This window comes from Lactuca virosa, chromosome 2 (assembly GCF_052849685.1).
Source record: "Lactuca virosa cultivar CGN04683 chromosome 2, Lactuca_virosa_CGN04683_v6, whole genome shotgun sequence".
NCBI classification, from domain to species: domain Eukaryota; kingdom Viridiplantae; phylum Streptophyta; class Magnoliopsida; order Asterales; family Asteraceae; genus Lactuca; species Lactuca virosa.
The window spans coordinates 150260320-150280746 of NC_136427.1; the positions used below are offsets into that span (position 1 = coordinate 150260320).

The window sequence follows — 20427 nt, forward strand, 5'->3', positions numbered from 1 at the left end:
AAAAATCAAATAGAGGGGTGGAATTGGAAAATTGAGGGGGTTACTTATAGAAAACACCTATAAAAGGAGCTACGAAAAAGCGGGTCGACCCTACAAAAAACAGTTTGTTCCCTTAAAAGGCACGAAAAAAAACTTTAGGGACTGAAAATGTAAAGTCACAATACATAATAGGGCCGTTTCGTCACTCAAAAAAAATTTCAATCCCCGAAAAAGCGGGTCGACATCAACTTTGTTACCTTAAAGGGCCCGAAAAAAACTTTAGGGACTGAAAATGTAAAATCAAAATACAGAGTAGGGCTGTTGCATCATTTTTCATATATATATATATATATATATATATATATATATATATATATATATATATATATATATATATATATATATATATATATATATATATATATAGAGAGAGAGAGAGAGAGAGAGAAGTAATAAGGATTGAAAATAATTTTTCAAAATAAAAAAGGATATAAATTGAAAATAAGCTTTAACTAGGAGGATTAGAGATGTAAAAATTGTGTGATAAAATGGTTGCTTAGAGTGTAGGGTATGAGAGGGGTGTTTCCCTCACTTTTTGTGGGCCACATCACCATTTTCCTCACTTTTCTTTCTCTTACCTAAAACCCAAGGAATGGGTGGGAAGGGCTTTCCTCACTATTTTTTTAAATAAAATTAATTGATTTTTATGATTTATAATTTTTAAATTAAAAATAACCAAAAAATTTAATTAAAAAGAAAATGCATTTCATTAATTAAAATAAAAATTACAATAAACCTAAAATTAAAAAAACTAGAAAATTAAAAAAAACACAAAAAAAAAATCAAACAAACCAACAACGACCTACGAAAAATATTTTTTTAGAATTTTTTCTCTCTTTTTCATCACGAGCTCGAGAGCCGGTCCCGAGATATAATCGATGTTTTCCATCAAAAACTTCATATCCTCCATTTCTTGTTTCTCCACCCGCTCCTTCTTCCTTGCTTCTTCTTTTTCTTTGTCAAACGCCAAACGTTCGGAGAAATTAAGATTATATCGATCAAACGTCGCTGTTACTTTCCGCATTTCGTCAACGTCCATGCTGAAATCCGATGCACCCGAAGAAGTCCCTTTTCCCTTCCTCTTTGCTTTATCCCTACCCATTGGACGGACAATTTCTTCTAGCTCGAGTTTGTCGTCCTGATTCAAATCTAGACCGACCCGAGCATCAGAGGAGGTTGTGTAACCACTAGAGCCCGTTTTCGTTCGCTTTGATTGTTGGACTCCAAAAATAAAATATTGCTCGTATTTTTTCCACCTAGGACTTCAGACTAATATTTTCCAACAATTGTGCCACTTGAATGGTTTTTCGACTTCCTCAAGGTAAAATTGCAAAGCTTCTTGAAGTGTTTGTTCGTCGCCTTGGCCGCTTTTTCGTTGGGTATTTAGGTTGTTGTACAACCCGTTTATTTTTAAAACCCCATTGCTATTTCTCGAAACTTCGAATTCAATTGATGTTTCGTACGGTAGTCGTCACCTTTTTCTAGCTCCTCTTGAAACCGTTCTAAAATGCGAGACCAAAAATGGTCTCCCGGTTGTGCGTTTCCATGAATCGAATCTTCAAAAATGTCAGCCCAAACTTAACCAAAACTAACTCTTCGTGTGGAAGCCATGTTGTGGGCTTTTGTCTTCCCGGTTGTGCGACACCGTTGCGCGCTTGTTGTTTTCCTTTGCGTCGTTGTGAGGGTGGTGTGGGTTGAGTTTCGGGAACCATCTCTTCTTCTTCCGAGTCATCCAACTCATCGGCAAGTTGGAATTGTTGTTGGGTTTGGGTTTGGGTTTGAGGTTGGGTTTGGTTTTGAGGTTGATTTGGCGATTGTTGATCCAGAAAAACAACAAAGTTTGAAAACATTTGCGACGTAACATTTGGAACCTGGATCGGGTAATATTGTCTAACATTTTGGTATTGAAATTGTAGTGGAGATTGAATGGGAGCATCGAGTTGGGGGCGATAAACTCCTTGTGATGATGAATCGATAGCAAAAATGTTTCGAGTAGGGATGTTTAAACACGAACCATGACTTTTTTTCCTTCGATCGGAAGTTAGAGTTTGATTGTCGGGATTCATTTTTTTTATTTTTTGAGAAGAAAATAGAGAGAATAAAGGGTTTGTTTGAATGTTGATTGAAGGTAAATAGTTGGGTATTTATAGGTGTTTAAAAAAATAAAAAAAAATTTAAAATAAATGACTTTTAATGTATATATCCGTTAGTAAAAAATTTTTTTTTTACCTTTAATCAACGGCTAATTCAAAAAAAAAAAAAATTACGGCCAATGATCGACGGAGAGAGAACGCGGCAAGTCGTCCCCTCTCCTGTTCCTGCACCACCGCTTCCCGCACCGACGGTCCGGTGTTCCGTCGTGCGGGAAGCCTCCCGCTCTCCCACGGTGATTCCGTCTAGCCTTAACAGGACGTAAAATAATAATCGGTAGATATTAATGTGCAAGTGTATAATATATAATTATTTAGTCCCATCAAATTGAGTTTTTTAACCAAAGTCAAAATGGTTTTGAGGTTAAAGCCACAGCCACCAACTAGTTTTTATATTAATCATTTTGCAAGCTGTTAACTTGTCATTTATCACATGCTGGTTTTTATAATACTGATTTTGCAAGCTGTTAACCTGTCATATATATATATATATATATATATATATATATATTGAGAGAGAGAGAGAGAGAGAGAGATGACTAAGACTTTACGTTGTATATAGAGCAAAGCAATAATAGACGTAATAATATCATCTCTTTCATGCTCTTGAGCTTTAACTCTTTGAAAGTCCAAGTCCTATTTCCCATTTTTCATTGATCATGAAAGCCACGCCTGTCCATTCCCAAACCCATTATGATCACCTTAGAATACGCCTTGCAGATATACAAAAAGCAACTGACAACTTTTCAGAAGCCCGTCGTATTGGGGGAGGTGGTTTTGGTGAAGTCTATCAGGGTGAACTCATCCATCATTCACGGAGTCAAACCCTTGCTTTCAAACGATTAAATCGCAAACACGGGCAAGGAACACGTGAGTTATGGAATGAGATCTACATGCTTTCTGAATACAAGCATCCTAACATCGTATCACTCTTAGGGTTTTACGAAGATAATATGGAGGGGATTCTCGTTTACGAGTACGCATCTAGAAGTGGTCTGGACATTTATCTCAACAAAAAAGAACTAGATTGGCGTCAACGACTTACGATATCCATTGGGGCGGCTTCTGGACTCGCGTACCTTCATAGTGGTGGCGTTGATGGTACCCTACAAAAAATAATTCATCGCGATGTTAAAAGTTCTAACATCTTACTCGACAATGAATGGAATGCGAAGATCTCTGATTTTGGTCTCTCTAAATTTGCTCCGGCGAACAAGAACATCTCGATTATTCACACCGGTGCTGTAGGCACATTGGGGTATTGTGATCCGCTGTATGTAGAGTCCGGGAGCCTAACAAAGGAGTCAGACGTTTACTCGTTTGGGGTAGTGTTGTTTGAGGTTTTGTGTGGGAGGTTATGTATTCCTAGTAATCACAAACAGGGTGAAAATTTTATTGAGTGGGTGAAAAATTCTTACCAACAACAAACTCTAAATGATATTATCTGTCATCATCTCCTACATGAAATAAGACCAGAATCAATGAAGGTATTTACAGAAATTGCTTATCAGTGTTTGAATAAAAACCGAAAGGAACGTCCATCAATGAATAATATCGTGGAAGCACTTAAAAAGGCACTCGACTATCAAGTAGGTCCATCTTTTCCTTTAACTCTATATTTTCGTTATAACTTCTAAAATACTGGAATAACAAAGACGTGTTACCGTGTATATATATGGTTCATTTAAGATTTTTAAACAATTAACCTTCCCTACAAATTATCAAAATCTGGCAAATAATCATCAAAATACCATAACATCTCGAGAGATTTTAACGAAAAATAAATTAACATCCTAACCATTTATTTTTTCAATCTTAATCCAAAAAATTATCCCTAAAATCCTCACCAATTTTTGAGTCCCGTCTCTCTCTCTGTGTATATATATATATATATATATATATATATATATATATATATATATAAAAGTTCAAATAAAAACAGTAAATAATGTGTAACGTAAAAAATTATGTTTATGTTATTATTCTGCAATGAATATTGTATATGTGTATTATTAAAGTAATTCTAATTTGAATATTAACGTTTGACTATTCATATACTAATTCGACTGCTATTATTCTATTATAAATTTATGTATGTATATTATTGTAGTAAATTCTAATTTTAGTTTTAACAAGTGAGTATTCATTTATTCATTGCTGAATAATGATATAAAACTGTACATACAAAATTAATTGCAGAATAATAACATAAAAGTAATATTTTTACGTTTTCACATTATTTATAGTTTTTATATTAACTATCCCATATATATATATATATATATATATATATATATATATATATATATATATATATATATATATATATATATAGTTACAAGGACTAATATCATAAAAGTCATAAGTTTTTAACTCGTAATTGGAAAAAGCTCAAAACATTATATATATATATATATATATATATATATATATATATATATATATATATATATATATATATATATATATATATATATATATATATATATATATATATACATATAATAGTTACAAGGACTAATATCATAAAAGTCACAAGTTTTTAACACGTAATTGGAAAAAACCCAAAACATTTTTTTTATTACGAGTTTCATGGTTAAGCCTGTTATCTTTTTTGCAAAATCACTCCTAAAATTTGTTTCAAGTTCAAATTTGGTTCGTATAGTTTGCAAAAATTTACACCACATGGTTTTTAACAATATATTTCGCTTTTTTATATTTTATCTATTTTTGTTTATATATATATATATATATATATATATATATATATATATATATATATATAAACGAAAATAGATAAAATATAAAAAAGCGAAATATAATGTTAAAAACCATGTGTAAATTTTTGCAAACTATACAAAACAAATTTGAAGAATATAAAAAATGAAGTATATAAAAAGGAAAAAATGAAGTATATATACGAACCAATATATATATGTATATTTATATATATACTTCTTTAAAGTATATAAAAAATGAAAATAAAGTTAAAAAACCATGTGATGTAATTTTTTGTAAATTATAAGGACCAAAATTAAACTTTAAACCCAATTTTAGGACTGATTTTGCAAAAACAAAAAAAAATAATAATAAAATAACAAAGTTAACCATGAAACTCGTTAAATGAGCTAGGGTGATAATTTTTGCAAGAAAGTTGTGACCATCGCAATAATAAAAAATATATAATGGTTTTTCCAATTACGCGTTAAAAAACTTAGGACTTTTATGATATTAGTCCTAGTTACAAAACACATATTATTATTTCATTCTTGTGAAAAATATATTTAGGATAGTTTACTTAAGCCATTATAATGAATTTTCTTTAATTTTCAGCTTTCTCCGAACAAAGCATATGACCCTGAAACCATACTTTCCCAAAGAAAGATTAATCTACCTCATATGTGTGTAAGTTTATTTTTATATTGCACAAATCTTGGTGTGCCATGAAGAAAATATTTTCACTTTGATGGAATGGCGTGGTTTATAACATTTATGTTGCGTTTGCTTTTCAGAATGCTGCCCTTGCATTAGATTCTTCTATTGTTGATGTTGAACAACTTAATAATCTTTTGAAAGTATTACCTACAAGCGAAGAAAGGGATATGCTAAAGGTAATATTGACTACTTCGTTCTTGTTTCTCTTTCTCCATCATATACATACACAATAACACAGAGAAGTTCGAAACTTTTAACATATAACCTTGACGGATTCATTTAAGTTTGTACTCCCCACATTCACCCTTTCTCTTACTGTGTACCTCTTTCAGCATATCATGTATGATGTTAAAAGCTAAGTATTAACCTTTTTAAAATGGAACCAATATAGATTTGGTATAATGTCTCTTTGATTTTGATATTATGGAATCCACATTTGTTAACCTCGAAAATACCGAATACTTTTGCAAATGAGACTTCTATTAAACTTTATTTCTTAATATCTTATCATAAAACTTCTTAAAGTTAGCACATTTATCATTATCTATATTTAATGTCTATAAAATCCCGCCTTTAATTGGACATTTTTAATACATGTTATATTTTTTAAATGAATATTACTTTAAATTAATAATCGTAGTTTTATGTAATATAAAGGGAAGTGATTCATACACAATAGTTTTTTTTTCATATACAACAATTTATGTTTTATAGAGTTATACAATATTATATTGTAAAGTATTATGTATGAAAAAAAATTTGTTACGTACAAATCAGCTCTTAATATAAAAGTGTTTACAATGAAATTTGTATTAAACACAAGAACAAAATGTACAAAATATATCAAAAAAATAAAAACATCTTTAATGATAGCTTTTTACAACTTTGTATAACTTTTTACCATTATAATGCATATATTTTGGTATTGGTCATTCAAACCGCTTACCAACCTCAAATGTCTAAATATTCTTTTAAGTTATGTATTATTTTGCCAACTAAATTCAACAGTTTTTCATTTTACACCTAAGATGTACAAATCAATAAAAAATATTTTTTATTTTTTTTATTATTTAACATATTTATTTAAATATACAAAATAAAAATGGATATATTTCATAGGAGACTTTATATAAATTATGGTGAAAATAGAGATATATTTGTTAATTTAACAAAAATTCTTGAAAACATTAACCATGTATTTAAGGGAGTTTGTGTTAATAATTTTTTTTATTATGTAAGAGTTAATAGAAAGCTCACATATCAAAAATAATAAGTCCATGACTTTAAAGTTGTGGGAGTTTAACAAGTAACTGGAGAAATTATTTGTTTATATATATATATATATATATATATATATATATATATATATATATATATATATATATATAGGTGATAATATGGACAACATGTAATATGTGGACGTAAGAACAGTTATGGACCAATATATGAAAAGAATGAAAAGATGTGACTTAGGGTGTATGATATTACAATGGAAAAACATGTATAATATAATAATACTAATATCCTTTAAAGGGGTATTTTTACCAATTAAGTTAGATTTAAAAAAGGAAAATTTGGAATTTAAGAGATAATTTATACTCTTTAATTTAAAAAGAATGAACATTTTAAAGAATAATAAAAATTATCTTAAAAAATAACATATTTTGACAAAATATATTATTATGATAGAATGAACATATTGAATAATATAAACATTCTTGAACCGTCAAAGAGTACCAACGTTTTTATATGTTCAAAGAAATTCGGACATAATACAAATCCATACATGTTCTTACAATATAATAGAGTTATATATTTTAATATACATGTACATATTCTAACACGTATTCTACCATAATGCAATGTGCATATTCTATAAGAATGCAATGACAAAAAAGAAAAAATATCATTCTTCTAAGAATAATCATCAAATCATGTAAAAAGTATTACATCAAAAAAATCTTAAAAAATATTCTTCGATGATTTTTTAAGAATGAATGAGAATTCATTTTGTGAGAGTGTCTTTCATAAAATAAAATTCTAATGCTTTTTTTGCTCTGAATCCATGAAGCTGCAAGTGGGAGTATCTTTTGTTACTTATCTTCCTTATTCACCAAGAATATCAAAATATCCTTCTTTATATTTTTATTTTCTTTTGTATGCAGCACCTAGAAGGAAGCATGTAATGTTGATAGAATGTACCGATGTCATTCTGAATATGTATCTACACTTCAATTGAAACACAAAACAAACATGAAACATAAAACACAAAATAAATAAAGTAAGTAATTTTTTTAGTTGGCAATTTGGCACATTTCATAGAGAGATGGAGAAAAAAAGTAATAGTATTTGGTAAATGAATTTAAAGAGTTTGAAAAAGACACATAAGCTACAAGTCCAAAATGCAAAAGTATATATGAAAAATAGATACATAATAACAAATTAAACCTATAAAATACTACCGTATCCACACGATCAATGGTGCTTTTCGGAAATCCATATAATATCAAACAAAAACAATTATGAACTTAATTTGATCAAATTGAAATTTTATTAACCTCGTATCTAATTAATCCACTAAATTTACCAAATTGGCACCTTTTAAGTTTAGAAAAAAAAAAGATGTTACCTCATATTATGAACATGGTGTACGGGATTCAACATTCTACTTCTCCAATGACACCGCACATCCTCCCTTCGTCCTTGGATTAATGTTCTTCTCTTCTACCTAAAAAAATAATTCGAACCCAATCAACTTGGATCCCCATGAACAATCCAACAACAACAAAAAGTTAGAATTTATGGCAAAAATTTGCTAAACCCAAGAAGAAATTTAAACCGCAACATCTGTGGACTCTTTTGAAAATATACAAAACCCTACACAATTACAACATGCCTTTGAAGCTTTGAACAAGAAGAAAATGGAGAAAGGTCAAGTGAAACATTAGTGTATAGAAATTTTACAGTTGTAGATGGAAAAACCAAACTGATAAGTAAAAAAACATAACAAGGCGGAGGATGGAGAAGGCAAGAGGAGACATACGTGGCATGCTTTCCTCTTAAACTTTTTTTTAATGCCTGCAAAAAATTTCGAATTTAACAAATTAAAATTAAAATCAAATCCGTAGCTATCAATTTGTATTTCTGGGAATTGAAATTATAGAACAACGCAAAAGAAAAAGAGGGAAAAAGAAATACTTGCCATTTGATTCCACCAGTTCAGTTCAGTTGCTAGTGTGATCAAAGTAAAGATTTTAAATACAAAAAATAACAACAAAAACGAACTTGATTGAGATTGGTAACACCTTACAAAAGAATTAGGGTAATAGAATCCTTATTTATGAATCTCAACCAAAGGAATCATAAACTTACAAGGCTTCGCAAATCAAACAACTGGTCCTAACACCGCTTCACGATTATCAAGAAAACACAAGAATCATGTTTATCGAACAAGCCCTGGAGAGTCGATTCTTAACTCTGATTTCCGATTCCAAGTCTTTCCCTACGATGCTCATGTCATCTATGATCTTGGGTAGGTTAGGATCGATCGTCGTAAGAGATTAGAATTGTGAAAAACAGAATCAATGTGTACTCTTATAGGGTGAAACTGATCCCTTAAAATAAGGGATTTTAATTAATTTTATATTTTTACCATAACTAATTATAATAAAGATTACCATTATACCTTTGTTTCATTAATTAATAATATATTTTTTCTTAAAATCTGATTGGTTCCTACCTCCACATAAAACATGTTCATCCATATATATATATATAATTGTGTGTGTGCGCGCGCATGTATACATGTTGAATAGATTTCCTACTCTCTGATATCTTAATAAATTCAACGCTTAACATAAGCATATTGTTTACTAAGGTTGTTGAATATATATATATATATATATATATATATATATATATATATATATATATATATATATATATTCTATGTGGAAAATTATCATTTTACCTTTCTGTAAACCTAATCATAGAGTAAATCACATAAATCAAAATACAAGTTGTGGCAATACCAAAATCATAACAAAATTAATTACATTCATGAAACAGAAACCATGGTAATTTGACAAAAACACATTGTGTTTTATGTTCCACCATTTCTTTATCACACATATTGTAATTGTTATCTATTCCGGTATATGATTTACACAAAATGTTGATTGACAGAAAACCCAATAACTAATTGAACATCATAGAATCAGAAACCTCGACAATTGTCTTCGAAAGTTATAGTAGATACCTTGGCAATTGCCTTTGGAATTCATAAAATTAGACACCTCAAAATTAGTTTAAAATACTCGATATATTGCTTCCAAATTCGCAAAAAAAAACATCACTTGATCATATAGGTTTCTTGGATGAAGGATTTGGTAGAACATATAAGAGAATCTAGACCTAGCGGTGCCACATACTCTATTTTTAGAGAGAGTGATATATATATATATATATATATATATATATATATATATATATATATATATACACACACACTCCCTCTCTTTCTCTTTCTCTCTCCCTCTCTCTCTCTGTCTATATATATATATATATATATATATATATATATATATATATATAGAGAGAGAGAGAGAGAGAGAGAGAAAGAGAGAGGCGCACACACACACTTAGGAAGAAGTACGTGGCACCTATGGATAGAATTCCTACAGCAGATGCTCTTTCACATAGGGGAATACATGTTAATTCGGTAACGTGCCCTTTGTGTCAATCGGATTTAGAAAAGACGGACCATCTTTTGGCGAATTGCTCATACTCAGAGGAAACATTCAGGTTGATATTTGAGTGGTGTGGCATTGAGCCTCAAAAATTCGCTTCAGTGGTTGAATTACTTGATTTTGCTTCTAAATGGGTGAACATGCCAAAGAAAAAGAAAATATTCCTAAGTGTTATTTATGGTACTATTTGGTGTATTTGGCGGGCGAGGAACGACATAGTATTTAATAACACTCCTTTAAAACCGGTAAAACAGCTGATAACGTGATCTCATTGGTGTTCGGATGGGTAAAACATAGGGGCAAAATGGGAAATGGAGATTGGGTGAAATGGTGTTGTAACCCATTCACCATCTTATACTCTGGCATATTTTGGTGTTTTTTCTGTTTTCTTCTGTTTGGTGGTTTCTTCCCAGCTTGGCATCTTGCCTAGTTTGGTCAATAAAATTCTAGCCTGTTCCAAAAAAAACCTATGGGTCCGGAGTCTCTTTTGTCCCATTCTCTTTTTGTCTATCTTTCACTATTAAACACACACACTCACACATATATACTCTCACATACAATAATAAACAATCGGATTGCATCGGTTACAAGAAAAGTGAAGAGAGATTTGTGAGGGAAAAAGAAGCTAAATATGAATCGTTCATAGGCTTTTTTTTCCTCTAATAGGCACATTTAATGCACAACGATACATTTTTAATGTTAAACTGCCTCGTAATTATTCCATTGAGAGACTTCCCAAACAACTCTTTACTAACATAATAAATAGAGAAATTAAATATCCCCCTTCTTTTTTTACCTACCATACACACTTAAGATTGTGACACTTATTTAATTAAATTAATAAATTTTTATTACATTTATCATCATCTAAAATTGATAGGAGGATAGGTAGGAAAAATAAGTAGGAGGATATTTAATTTCTCTAATAAATCATGTCTATTATATATATATATATATATATATATATATATATATATATATATATTGCCAATACTTAATGGTACTTCTATATATGTTGAAACATTAAGAGATTGCCTCTTAATGGTTGTATTGAGAGGCTTACCAAACAACCCCTTGAGAGTCTAATGTCTACTATATATGTTGCCAAGACTTAAGAGATATTTGATAGTTGTTGATTTTGTCAAATCTAATTAAGTTAAGACATGTCTTGAATTTGACCGAGTAAGAGTCACATTAGAAGTTCCATGACTAAGACACCAAGTCATAGGTTTCTAAATGTGGTATCGAATAGTTTGAATCTGACTGAATTAGACTTATCATTCAGACCCAATTTCTTTCTACACCTAATAAAAGGCATATCAAAAAACTCCTTAATCAAAATTTTATATTTTAGGGCTACACGGGAGACAAGAAAATGGTTGGAGAGCGTGGTCAGGTATTGTTAGTCATAGTTTGGAATTAGTATTGATTCTTTATCAAATAATTTAACTCATCATAAGGGATTATATGATACTTTGTCTTTTAGTTCATCCTGGAGTGTATGAAGATCCCAAGGATAGAGGCGAAACTACGACTGCTCAAACTAAGAATTTCTTTTACTAATCAGGTAAAGATTCTTAAAAAAATTTATAATATGAAAAAAGTTTTAAAGATTTATGGGAAAAAATATGACAAAGATTACTTGTCTAGCTAATTTATTGCCTTCACTTCCAATTATTGCAGATTAATGAAATTACAGGAAACCTGAAAATAATTAAAGAGGCTACTAAAGAGGTAACTTGTATCTAGGATTCAACAATATATTTATACTTTAATGAGAAATGCACCAGTCGGCTTGTTTTTCTCTGGCTTGTTGCTAGAGTTGCTTTAATGAAATTATTTGTTGTTAAAAAAATTGTATATATTACAAATTTTTAATTTTCACTTACATAATTTAGATACGGGAATCAATAAAGCTGGCTAGCATAATGAAGGAATATGATCAGATATTACAACGGAATCAAAGAGGTACTATAGGATTGAAATCGTTGCAAAAATATAATATATGTATTATATTTCGTTTCTATGTTTCATACGATTCATGAAATATATCGTCTACATTGCAGGACACCTTGGTGGACTTTGGTTTAACAATATTCGGAAACCGAAGGAGACAGATATGTTTCTTTTATACAAGGTACAAGTCTCTTTGACATTTAGTAATTAGTCACACTATCTATGAATTAATTAAAGTTGGTGCTAAATGAACCCTACTGAAGAAACATATGTGTGTGTGGGTCCCATCATGTGTCTTTTTTTTTTGTTAGTTTAAGGTCACACCTACATAATTAATTACAACAATGTTAAAATGATGACATCGACTTTCATTGTATGCTTGAGTTGGGACCAAGAGACTCTAATATGCTATACTCATGTAAACCATGTTCAATTTGGTTGAAATAAACAAGAGAGGGAGAACCAATAGGAGGCAATCGAAGATCATAAAATGCATTTGCAAAAAAATTTAATTTATTTCATGTCACTTTAATTTGTCATGTTGTTATTTTGGATACTTAAATAATTCTATCGTCGCTGGCATATTATATAGGAGGGTGACGAGAAGAATGCAGCTTGGTTTGATTTTGACAAGGATCTAGTTAACTTAGATGCTGCCTCTAAGGTAAATCATATACCTTAATAATGATATAATTTCAGTTGCTAGTAACTATGGGGATGCCTAATGTTGACTTATTTTGTTTATTTATACAAGATAAAAATTCAAGATCTGCGTGAATCCAAGTCTACCATAGTCAAAGAAGTTAAGATGGCTCAACAAGAACTCAATTCTTCCGCCAGTGATGGTGGTGTATCTCCTGAATTCCAGGAGGTATGTACATATTTACGATTTTTTTAGATGAAAAATATACTAAAGTATACACAAATACCAGCCTCCAAAGACCGGATAAGATACATCACAATATAATTTACATACAACACAAGCCAAAAGAACACTTAACTGAAAACTATGCTTGCCAATCTAACAGCCCCCAATTTTTTAGATGAAGAGTGTACTAAGCAACAATTCCGAATATATAGAATGTGGGGAGGGGTTGACATGGAAGGTGGCTTTATATTTCTAACAGGTCGGTACCCACGGTTGAAGCTTTGTCGTGTTCGAAGTTGAGACCCACTCCATTTTAGAGTGTTAAAATCTCAAATGATGAGTGATCAACAATCGGCTAACTTGATGGTGGTGGGGGATGCAAGATTCTATTCAATTGAATTGAGCTTTCAATTTAATAGTATAACATTAACGTTCGTTCCGATTCTTCAAGATTTGCTAAGAAATTAGATTCCTAAATGAGGTGAAATTTCTCCATCAAATGCGAAAAAGTCCTTTCCATAAAAAATAGTAATAAATTAAGTTTTTTACAAGGAAAAGTTCAAAATTGACATAATACCGCTTTTTTCTGGTCACTGACAACCATCATCACCATCGTAATCACCACCACTGCCATCGTCACCACGACCACAACCACCACCACCACCACTACCATTCACCTCCACTACCGCCTCAATGACCACCACCACCATCCTCATCACCACCCACCACTACATCCACTATAATCATATAGTATTTTTATCACTTATGCAATATATATTTTTACATATAAGTTATAATACAAAAAAATAAATAAACAAAAAAAAACAAGAGAAATTCTATAATTTAACATTATTTTAATTTCATTTTCTGTCAACTAAACACTAAACAAAATATAGAATTGGATTCTAATTCTATTTCCTTTCAACCGATATATAATATGGAACTAAATTACAATTCCAAACATATTTTAATTCTTTGACGGATTCCAATTCATTCGTACACATTCTACGAACCACGTAACAGTTTAGAGGGTGTTTGGGATTACTTTTCAAAAGGATTTTTTGAACTTTTAGCTTTTTCAAAAAGTTAAAAGTTTGAAAAGGTGTTTGCTAATTCTAAAAGTCCTTTTAGAATGATTTTTTGGCAAGAAGAAAAAGAAGTGATTTTAAAAGCCAAAAATTATGACTTTTTGTGACTTTTGGCTTTTTAGCCTTTGCTCCCTCAAAATATAATCCAAACTCATTTTAAAACCTTCTTTTGCAAAAAGCTATAAGACAAAAAGTTATTTTATTGAAAAAGATTTTTTAGGTTAAAAAGCAATCCCAAACACCCCCTTAGTTTTAAAAATATTTGAGATAAAAGCGCTCCCAATTTTTATTCCCACATACTATAACTCATGGCTGGCCCGCCACCAGCCACCATTTGTAGATAGTTTTACCGGTCCAAATAGTTTTACCGGTTCAAGTAGTAGTTTGCAGGGCATTGCATTAGTCCAATGTTTTCCTCAGGTTAGACAAGTTGAGATGCATAGGGTTTACACTGGTTGTAATTTTTTTTTGGTTTGACGAAGATGTTATATTTTCAAAAATAATACATATCCATGTCCTAATGTATCTCTTTGTCATCTCCAGGTCTTGAAGACCTTTCTTTATGATGCCGAACAACACCCATCTCTTACCTACTTCTTTGATGGTGTGGTAAGTCTTTATTAACTCCTTTAAATATTATATATATTGGTTCAACACCCGTGGCTAATAATATCTACAAAAAATAGAGGCATTGACCAGCGACAAATGGCGCTGGTAAAGGCTCAATATGTCGCCGTTACTAGTAATAGCGGTGACATCTATTGAGTCGCCGCTATTACACGTGTCGTCAGTAATACCGGTATCTCTTGTAGTGAGAGTTTACTGGATCATAAAGCATACAAATATGTTTTGCAGGACAAAGATACAGACTTACTTGTGCAATATTTTCGGGGGGCTCCCAAAGATCAGTCCTTCACAGAAGGTTAGTTGTAGTTGTGATTTCTTAATTCTCACCTGATGAAGAGTTTTTATTATTGTATATAGTATACTAGTTTATAACCCGTGGGAAACACGGTTATAAAATTAATTAAAATTTCATATTAAAAAATCAAATTATAAATCAATTATTTTAAAGAAATTTTACTTAAAAGATATTTTTTTAGTTATATAAAATTATAGTCGTTGATTTAAATAAATATGTGAAGTTATATCACATTATAATCTCTATTAATTTTATTTTATTTTTTATTCTAATGTTATTAATTTAATATAATTAAAGTGAAAATTTTTAAAATTTGACATTTAAAATGGAGAATCAATTATTAATTTAATGTAATTAGAGAGAGAAATTTAAATTTTGAAATTTGGAATGGATAATTAATAGGTTGACAAGTGGCATAATAGGTTACACATAATATTAATTAGAAGCTCTAATATTATAACATTTGTCAATAACAGAATAAACATATTTATTTATTAAAATAAGGATGTGTGTAACTATATAATATGCCGGTTTTTAAACAGTTTTTAAAATAATTCAAAAAAACATTAATTTGAAAAATGTGCATATGTGCTTGATGTATATATGTCAACATCATGAATTTGCACGTGGACAGTTTTGAAAATGATCTTTTTTTTTTAACACAAATTACCAAATTAAACGGTTAATGAGTATATAAATGATTAGATTTTTTTTAACAGCGAAATTGGGAATACTGTTTTTTTTAGGTTATCACCAATCTTTAAGTGTTCCATTGGGAATACTGTTTTTTTTAGGTTATCACCAATCTTTAAGTGTTCCATGGATTATATATATATATATATATATATATATATATATATATATATATATATATATATATATATATATATATTAGATTTTTAAACAGAAATTATCAAATTAAACTCATAATTAGTGTAATAATGATTAGAATTTTTTTTTTGAAAAACGAAATTGTGAATATGTTTTTCTAGCTAGGCGGGCACCTATGTTTATAAATGTAGGGCTAGGCGGCCGCCTACGGTAAGCCTAAGCGAAGGCGGACATCAACTAGCTATGATTTTACTAGGTGGTCAAATTAGTCACCGACGGTTAACATCGGACTAGACGGGCCTAGGTGGAGCTAGGCGGTCATAGACGGCCAAACTTTTCATTTTTTGAAAATTTGAAAATTTGAAATTACCCTATAAATTTTTAAATTTTCAAAATTTAAATGTCAAATGTTTTAAATATCAAATGATACTCCTAAATTTTCAAATTTTAAATTACGAAATATTTATTTCTTAAAATATAATAATATTTGAATAAATTGTATATACTATATCAAAATAAGTAAATAATCATAAAATTTTGTTATATTTATTAATTTTGTTTGGAAGTAAGTAATATTTAATTTTTTTTTAAAATAAATTTTAATATAATTAAAGGTCTCCGCCTGGATGACGATTAATCCCCTCATAGACCGATTAGACGCTTAACCCTAATGGACTGTCTGACTCCCGCCTAACGACTTTTACAACCTTGATATATATATATATATATATATATATATATATATATATATATATATATATATATATATATATATATATATATATTGAGAGTGAGAGAGAGAGAGAGTAGATGCTCTACCTTCTAGATAAATCTATATGTTGTGTATCTTTATATTTGTATCTACCTCTTCCATGTTTCCTCCTCAAAGTACCTATCTTTTCTTTTTTGTGATTGTAACCAAAACTCCTCAAAGAAAAAGAAATTTTTAAAAGTAACTTGCCATATACTTGATGTCAAAAAAGTTATACTATTTGATTTAGTTTTTTCCACTCTAATGTTCCAGGTTTTCAGATAAATCTGTAGAATTAATTTTGTTGGCTAGTACTATCTCTATAGATATGTGATTTTTTGTTGTGTTTTTTTTATTTTTTTGTAGTATTAGGTTTCATAGGGGTGTTTATTCAGTTGTTCAAGTCGCAACATAATGCTGTGGAAAAAGAGAAGCGTGAAAGACAAAAGGAGGCTGATCGTATTAGAAGGGAGGAGGAATTTGCTGCAGAACCTGTCACCTTAAAGGTGTTTGTGTTGTTGACTGTAGCAGTAGTAAAGACATTTGATTGTTTTTTCAAACCATTGTAAATATCCATGTTTCATAATCATTTTCCCTTGCTTCTTCATTAAGCAACAATTAATATATACATATACATATGAGCTTTTAAGCCAATCTAATGGACTAATACAATACATATTTAGATACACAATATACATTAATAACCCCCGCAGTTCAAGCAGTAGTAACACTTCAGATGCTCAAGCTGTTTCTAAAGTCCTTGAATTGAGGAGTACGATGCCCTTTGGTAAAAATATCTACATACCGAAGAGTAGAAGGGATATACATGACACGAACTTGACCGTGAAAACTTTATCGCGAACGAAATGAATATCAATTTTAATGTGTTTTTTCATTTGTTGTTGAACGGATTGGTGGAGAGATAAATGACACTCACATTATCGCAATACATAATAACGGATTTTGGGAAGGGGGTATGGAGCTAACGAAGGAGATTTCGTAGCCATCACGTTTCAGCAACCGCATTAGCAACACCGCGGTATTCAGTTTAGGCACTAGATCTCGAAACGGTTGGTTCAAGTTTAGAAGACCACAAGACTAGATTATCACTGAGGAAGACCACTAACCACTAGTAGATCGGCGTGTAGATGGACAACCGCCCCAATCTAAGTAAGCAACAAGGCCTAGAAGAGTGATGAAGCTGGAGACCCACATCCAGAGTTCCGCATATGTAACGTAAGATGTGTTTTAGTGCATGAAAATGAGGTTTGTATGGGTCATGCATGTATAAGCAGATCTGTTAAACAGTGAAAGATATATATGGTCCGATGAAGGTTAGGTATTGAAGGCCTCCAAAAAGTCTACGATACAAAGTAGAATTTGCAACAGGTGAACCATAGGCATCGAGTTTAGATTGTGTATCGGTTGGAGTTTGACATGGGTTGGAGTTTAGCATATATTTGCTCTTTCAAGGACCTATAAGGCATATTTTCATTGGATAGGAATAAACCCTCTTTGTTTGATGTCGCCGAAATACCCAAAAAATATGACAGGGTGTTCTAGACCTGTCATGGCAAACTCTTCTGCCAAGAGTTTGATAATGTGCTTAAGAAACACTATGGTCGATGTAATGAGAAAAATGTCATCCACATAGAGTAGCAGGTAAGCAGTGGTAGTTCTAAATCAAAATATAAAAAAAGATGAATTAGTTTTGCTGTGTATAAACCCAATCTTTTTTATAAAGGTAGCAAAACGATTTAACCATGCTTGCGTTTCCTGTTTTAAACCATATAGAGATTTCTGAAGATGACACACGTGATCTGGAAGTTGTTGATCACGAAACCTGGGTGGTTGGTGTATGTAAACGGTTTCATTAAGGTGACCATGCAAGAACATGTTTTTGACATCAAGTTTGTGCACCGGCCATTTATGAGAGATGGCAAGACGGAGAACCATACGAATGGTAGCCAGTTTAACAAAAGTTTCACCACAATCAATTCCTGTTCTTTGACATTTTCCATTTTCCACTAATGGATCTCTATAATGTTCCAACGTGTCATATGCTTTATATTTCTTTTTAAATAACCACATACATCAGAAAATGTTAACGTCCTTTGGTCTCAAAACAAGTACCCATGTTCCACTAGAAATAAGAGTAGTAAATTATGTTTTCATGGCATTGTTCCAATTTGGATCTTTGAGGGCATAAAGGTGGGACTGAGGTATTGGGGATTCAATTATAGTATGGAGGTTTACTTTGGAGATAGGTTTGAAGATGCCACATTGTGCATGAGTGGTCATTGAGTATGTGGGTATGAGAATAGTAGGAGAAGGTGAATGGGAAAAGGGAGGGATGGACTGAGAGGATGACGATGAAAGGGGGTTGTTGTGGGGAGTTTGGTGAGGAAAATGGTTATTTAGATTGGAAGGGAGGGGTATCTTGGTCGGGTTGGTGTGGAGAAAAGATGAGAGGTGTGTTGGGTGTAATGCACTGGGAGAGTCGATAGATAAGGGTTGTTTGTTGGGCGATGAGTGACTAGGTGGAAGTTCAGAAATAAGTGTGACGTTGGGGTTTGAGGGTATATAGGGTAAGTCTTCTAGAAATTCGTAGGATGGAGGATTATCAGTAGTCGTAGATTTAAAAGGGAATATGGTTTCACTAACAATGGCATGTCTTGAAATTATGATTTTGCGAGTGTGAAGATCAAGACACTGGTAGCACGGTGTTGTGAGGGGTAACCGAGGAAAATGCATGGGGTGGAATGGTGTTTTAATTTATGGGTGGTGGGTATTAAATCGTAGCAAAGGTGTAACATCCCCCTCTGACACGTATCACAATATTGTCCGCTTTGGGCTCCCGGCACGAAAATTTTCCAGGGGGTCACCCATCCCTGAATTTCTCTCTCCCGGGCACGCTTAACTACAAAGTTCTTATGGGATATGTTGCCCTCACAGCTTCAAAACACGTTGTGACAAGGAAGGTATCCACACCCCTTATAAGGAAATATTTCGTTCTACTTCCAAGCCGATGTGGGATCAGGTGCAACCCACCTTCACCCCCCATTTTAGGGTTCGACATCTCTGTCGAACACATCGACCCATGCCCTAGATATGATACCATTTTTAACATCCCCCTCTGGCACATATCACAATATTGTCCGCTTTGGGCTCCCGGCACAAAAACTTCCCAGGAGGTCACCCATCCCTTAATTGCTCTCTCCCAAGCATGCTTAACTGCAAAGTTCTAATGGGATCTGCTGCCCTCACGGCTTTAAAATGCATTGTGACAAGGAAGGTATCCACACCCCTTATAAGGAAATGTTTCGTTCTCTTTCCAAGCCGATGTGGGATCAGGTGCAACCCACCTACTTGTAACGTCCCGAAAATCATAGGTTAAAATTTTCATTTTTAATATATATTCAAATATTCATTTATCCTTTATTCAAACATTTAAGAGTATTTCGGAATAAAACAATTATCAGAGTACAATCCCAAAATCACGAATTGCGGAAAATACGGGTGTATGCGGTGCAATCAAGCCGAGCCCTTCCCTTTTGAACCAGAAGTACCTAAACCCATAAACCACAAACTGTAAGCACAAAGCTTAGTGAGTTCCCTAAATACCACATACCATACATA

The 20427-nt window shown here is 31.6% G+C and overlaps 1 protein-coding gene and 1 long non-coding RNA gene across 2 annotated transcripts; one reads left to right on the forward strand and one right to left on the reverse strand.

Annotated features, from left to right (window-relative positions):
* Positions 1-2740: 2740 nt before the first annotated feature.
* LOC145159598 (uncharacterized) lies at positions 2741-17395 on the forward strand. Its single transcript, XM_079078603.1, has 13 exons — positions 2741-3778; positions 5523-5594; positions 5702-5800; positions 11727-11768; positions 11859-11939; positions 12056-12106; positions 12271-12340; positions 12439-12509; positions 12921-12992; positions 13083-13199; positions 14828-14893; positions 15140-15206; positions 17155-17395. The coding sequence occupies exons 1-13, from the start codon at positions 2849-2851 to the stop codon at positions 17355-17357; spliced, it is 1941 nt and encodes a 646-aa protein (XP_078934729.1). The 5' UTR covers positions 2741-2848; the 3' UTR covers positions 17358-17395.
* Positions 7472-9197, reverse strand: LOC145159599 (uncharacterized). Its single transcript, XR_013737805.1, has 4 exons — positions 8997-9197; positions 8668-8702; positions 8254-8352; positions 7472-7848 (listed from the first exon to the last, which is right to left on the reverse strand). It is a non-coding gene; the product is annotated as an uncharacterized LOC145159599 (long non-coding RNA).
* Positions 17396-20427: the final 3032 nt, after the last annotated feature.

Bases quoted from the DNA above. Each gene is read 5' to 3' on its own strand.
- LOC145159598 (XM_079078603.1), top strand. From the start codon at position 2,849: ATGAAAGCCACGCCTGTCCATTCCCAAACCCATTATGATCACCTTAGA. The intron at 3,779-5,522 runs GTAGGTCCATCT...TTTAATTTTCAG, and splicing joins AAAAGGCACTCGACTATCAA to CTTTCTCCGAACAAAGCATA. The intron at 12,341-12,438 runs GTACTATAGGAT...TCTACATTGCAG, and splicing joins ATTACAACGGAATCAAAGAG to GACACCTTGGTGGACTTTGG.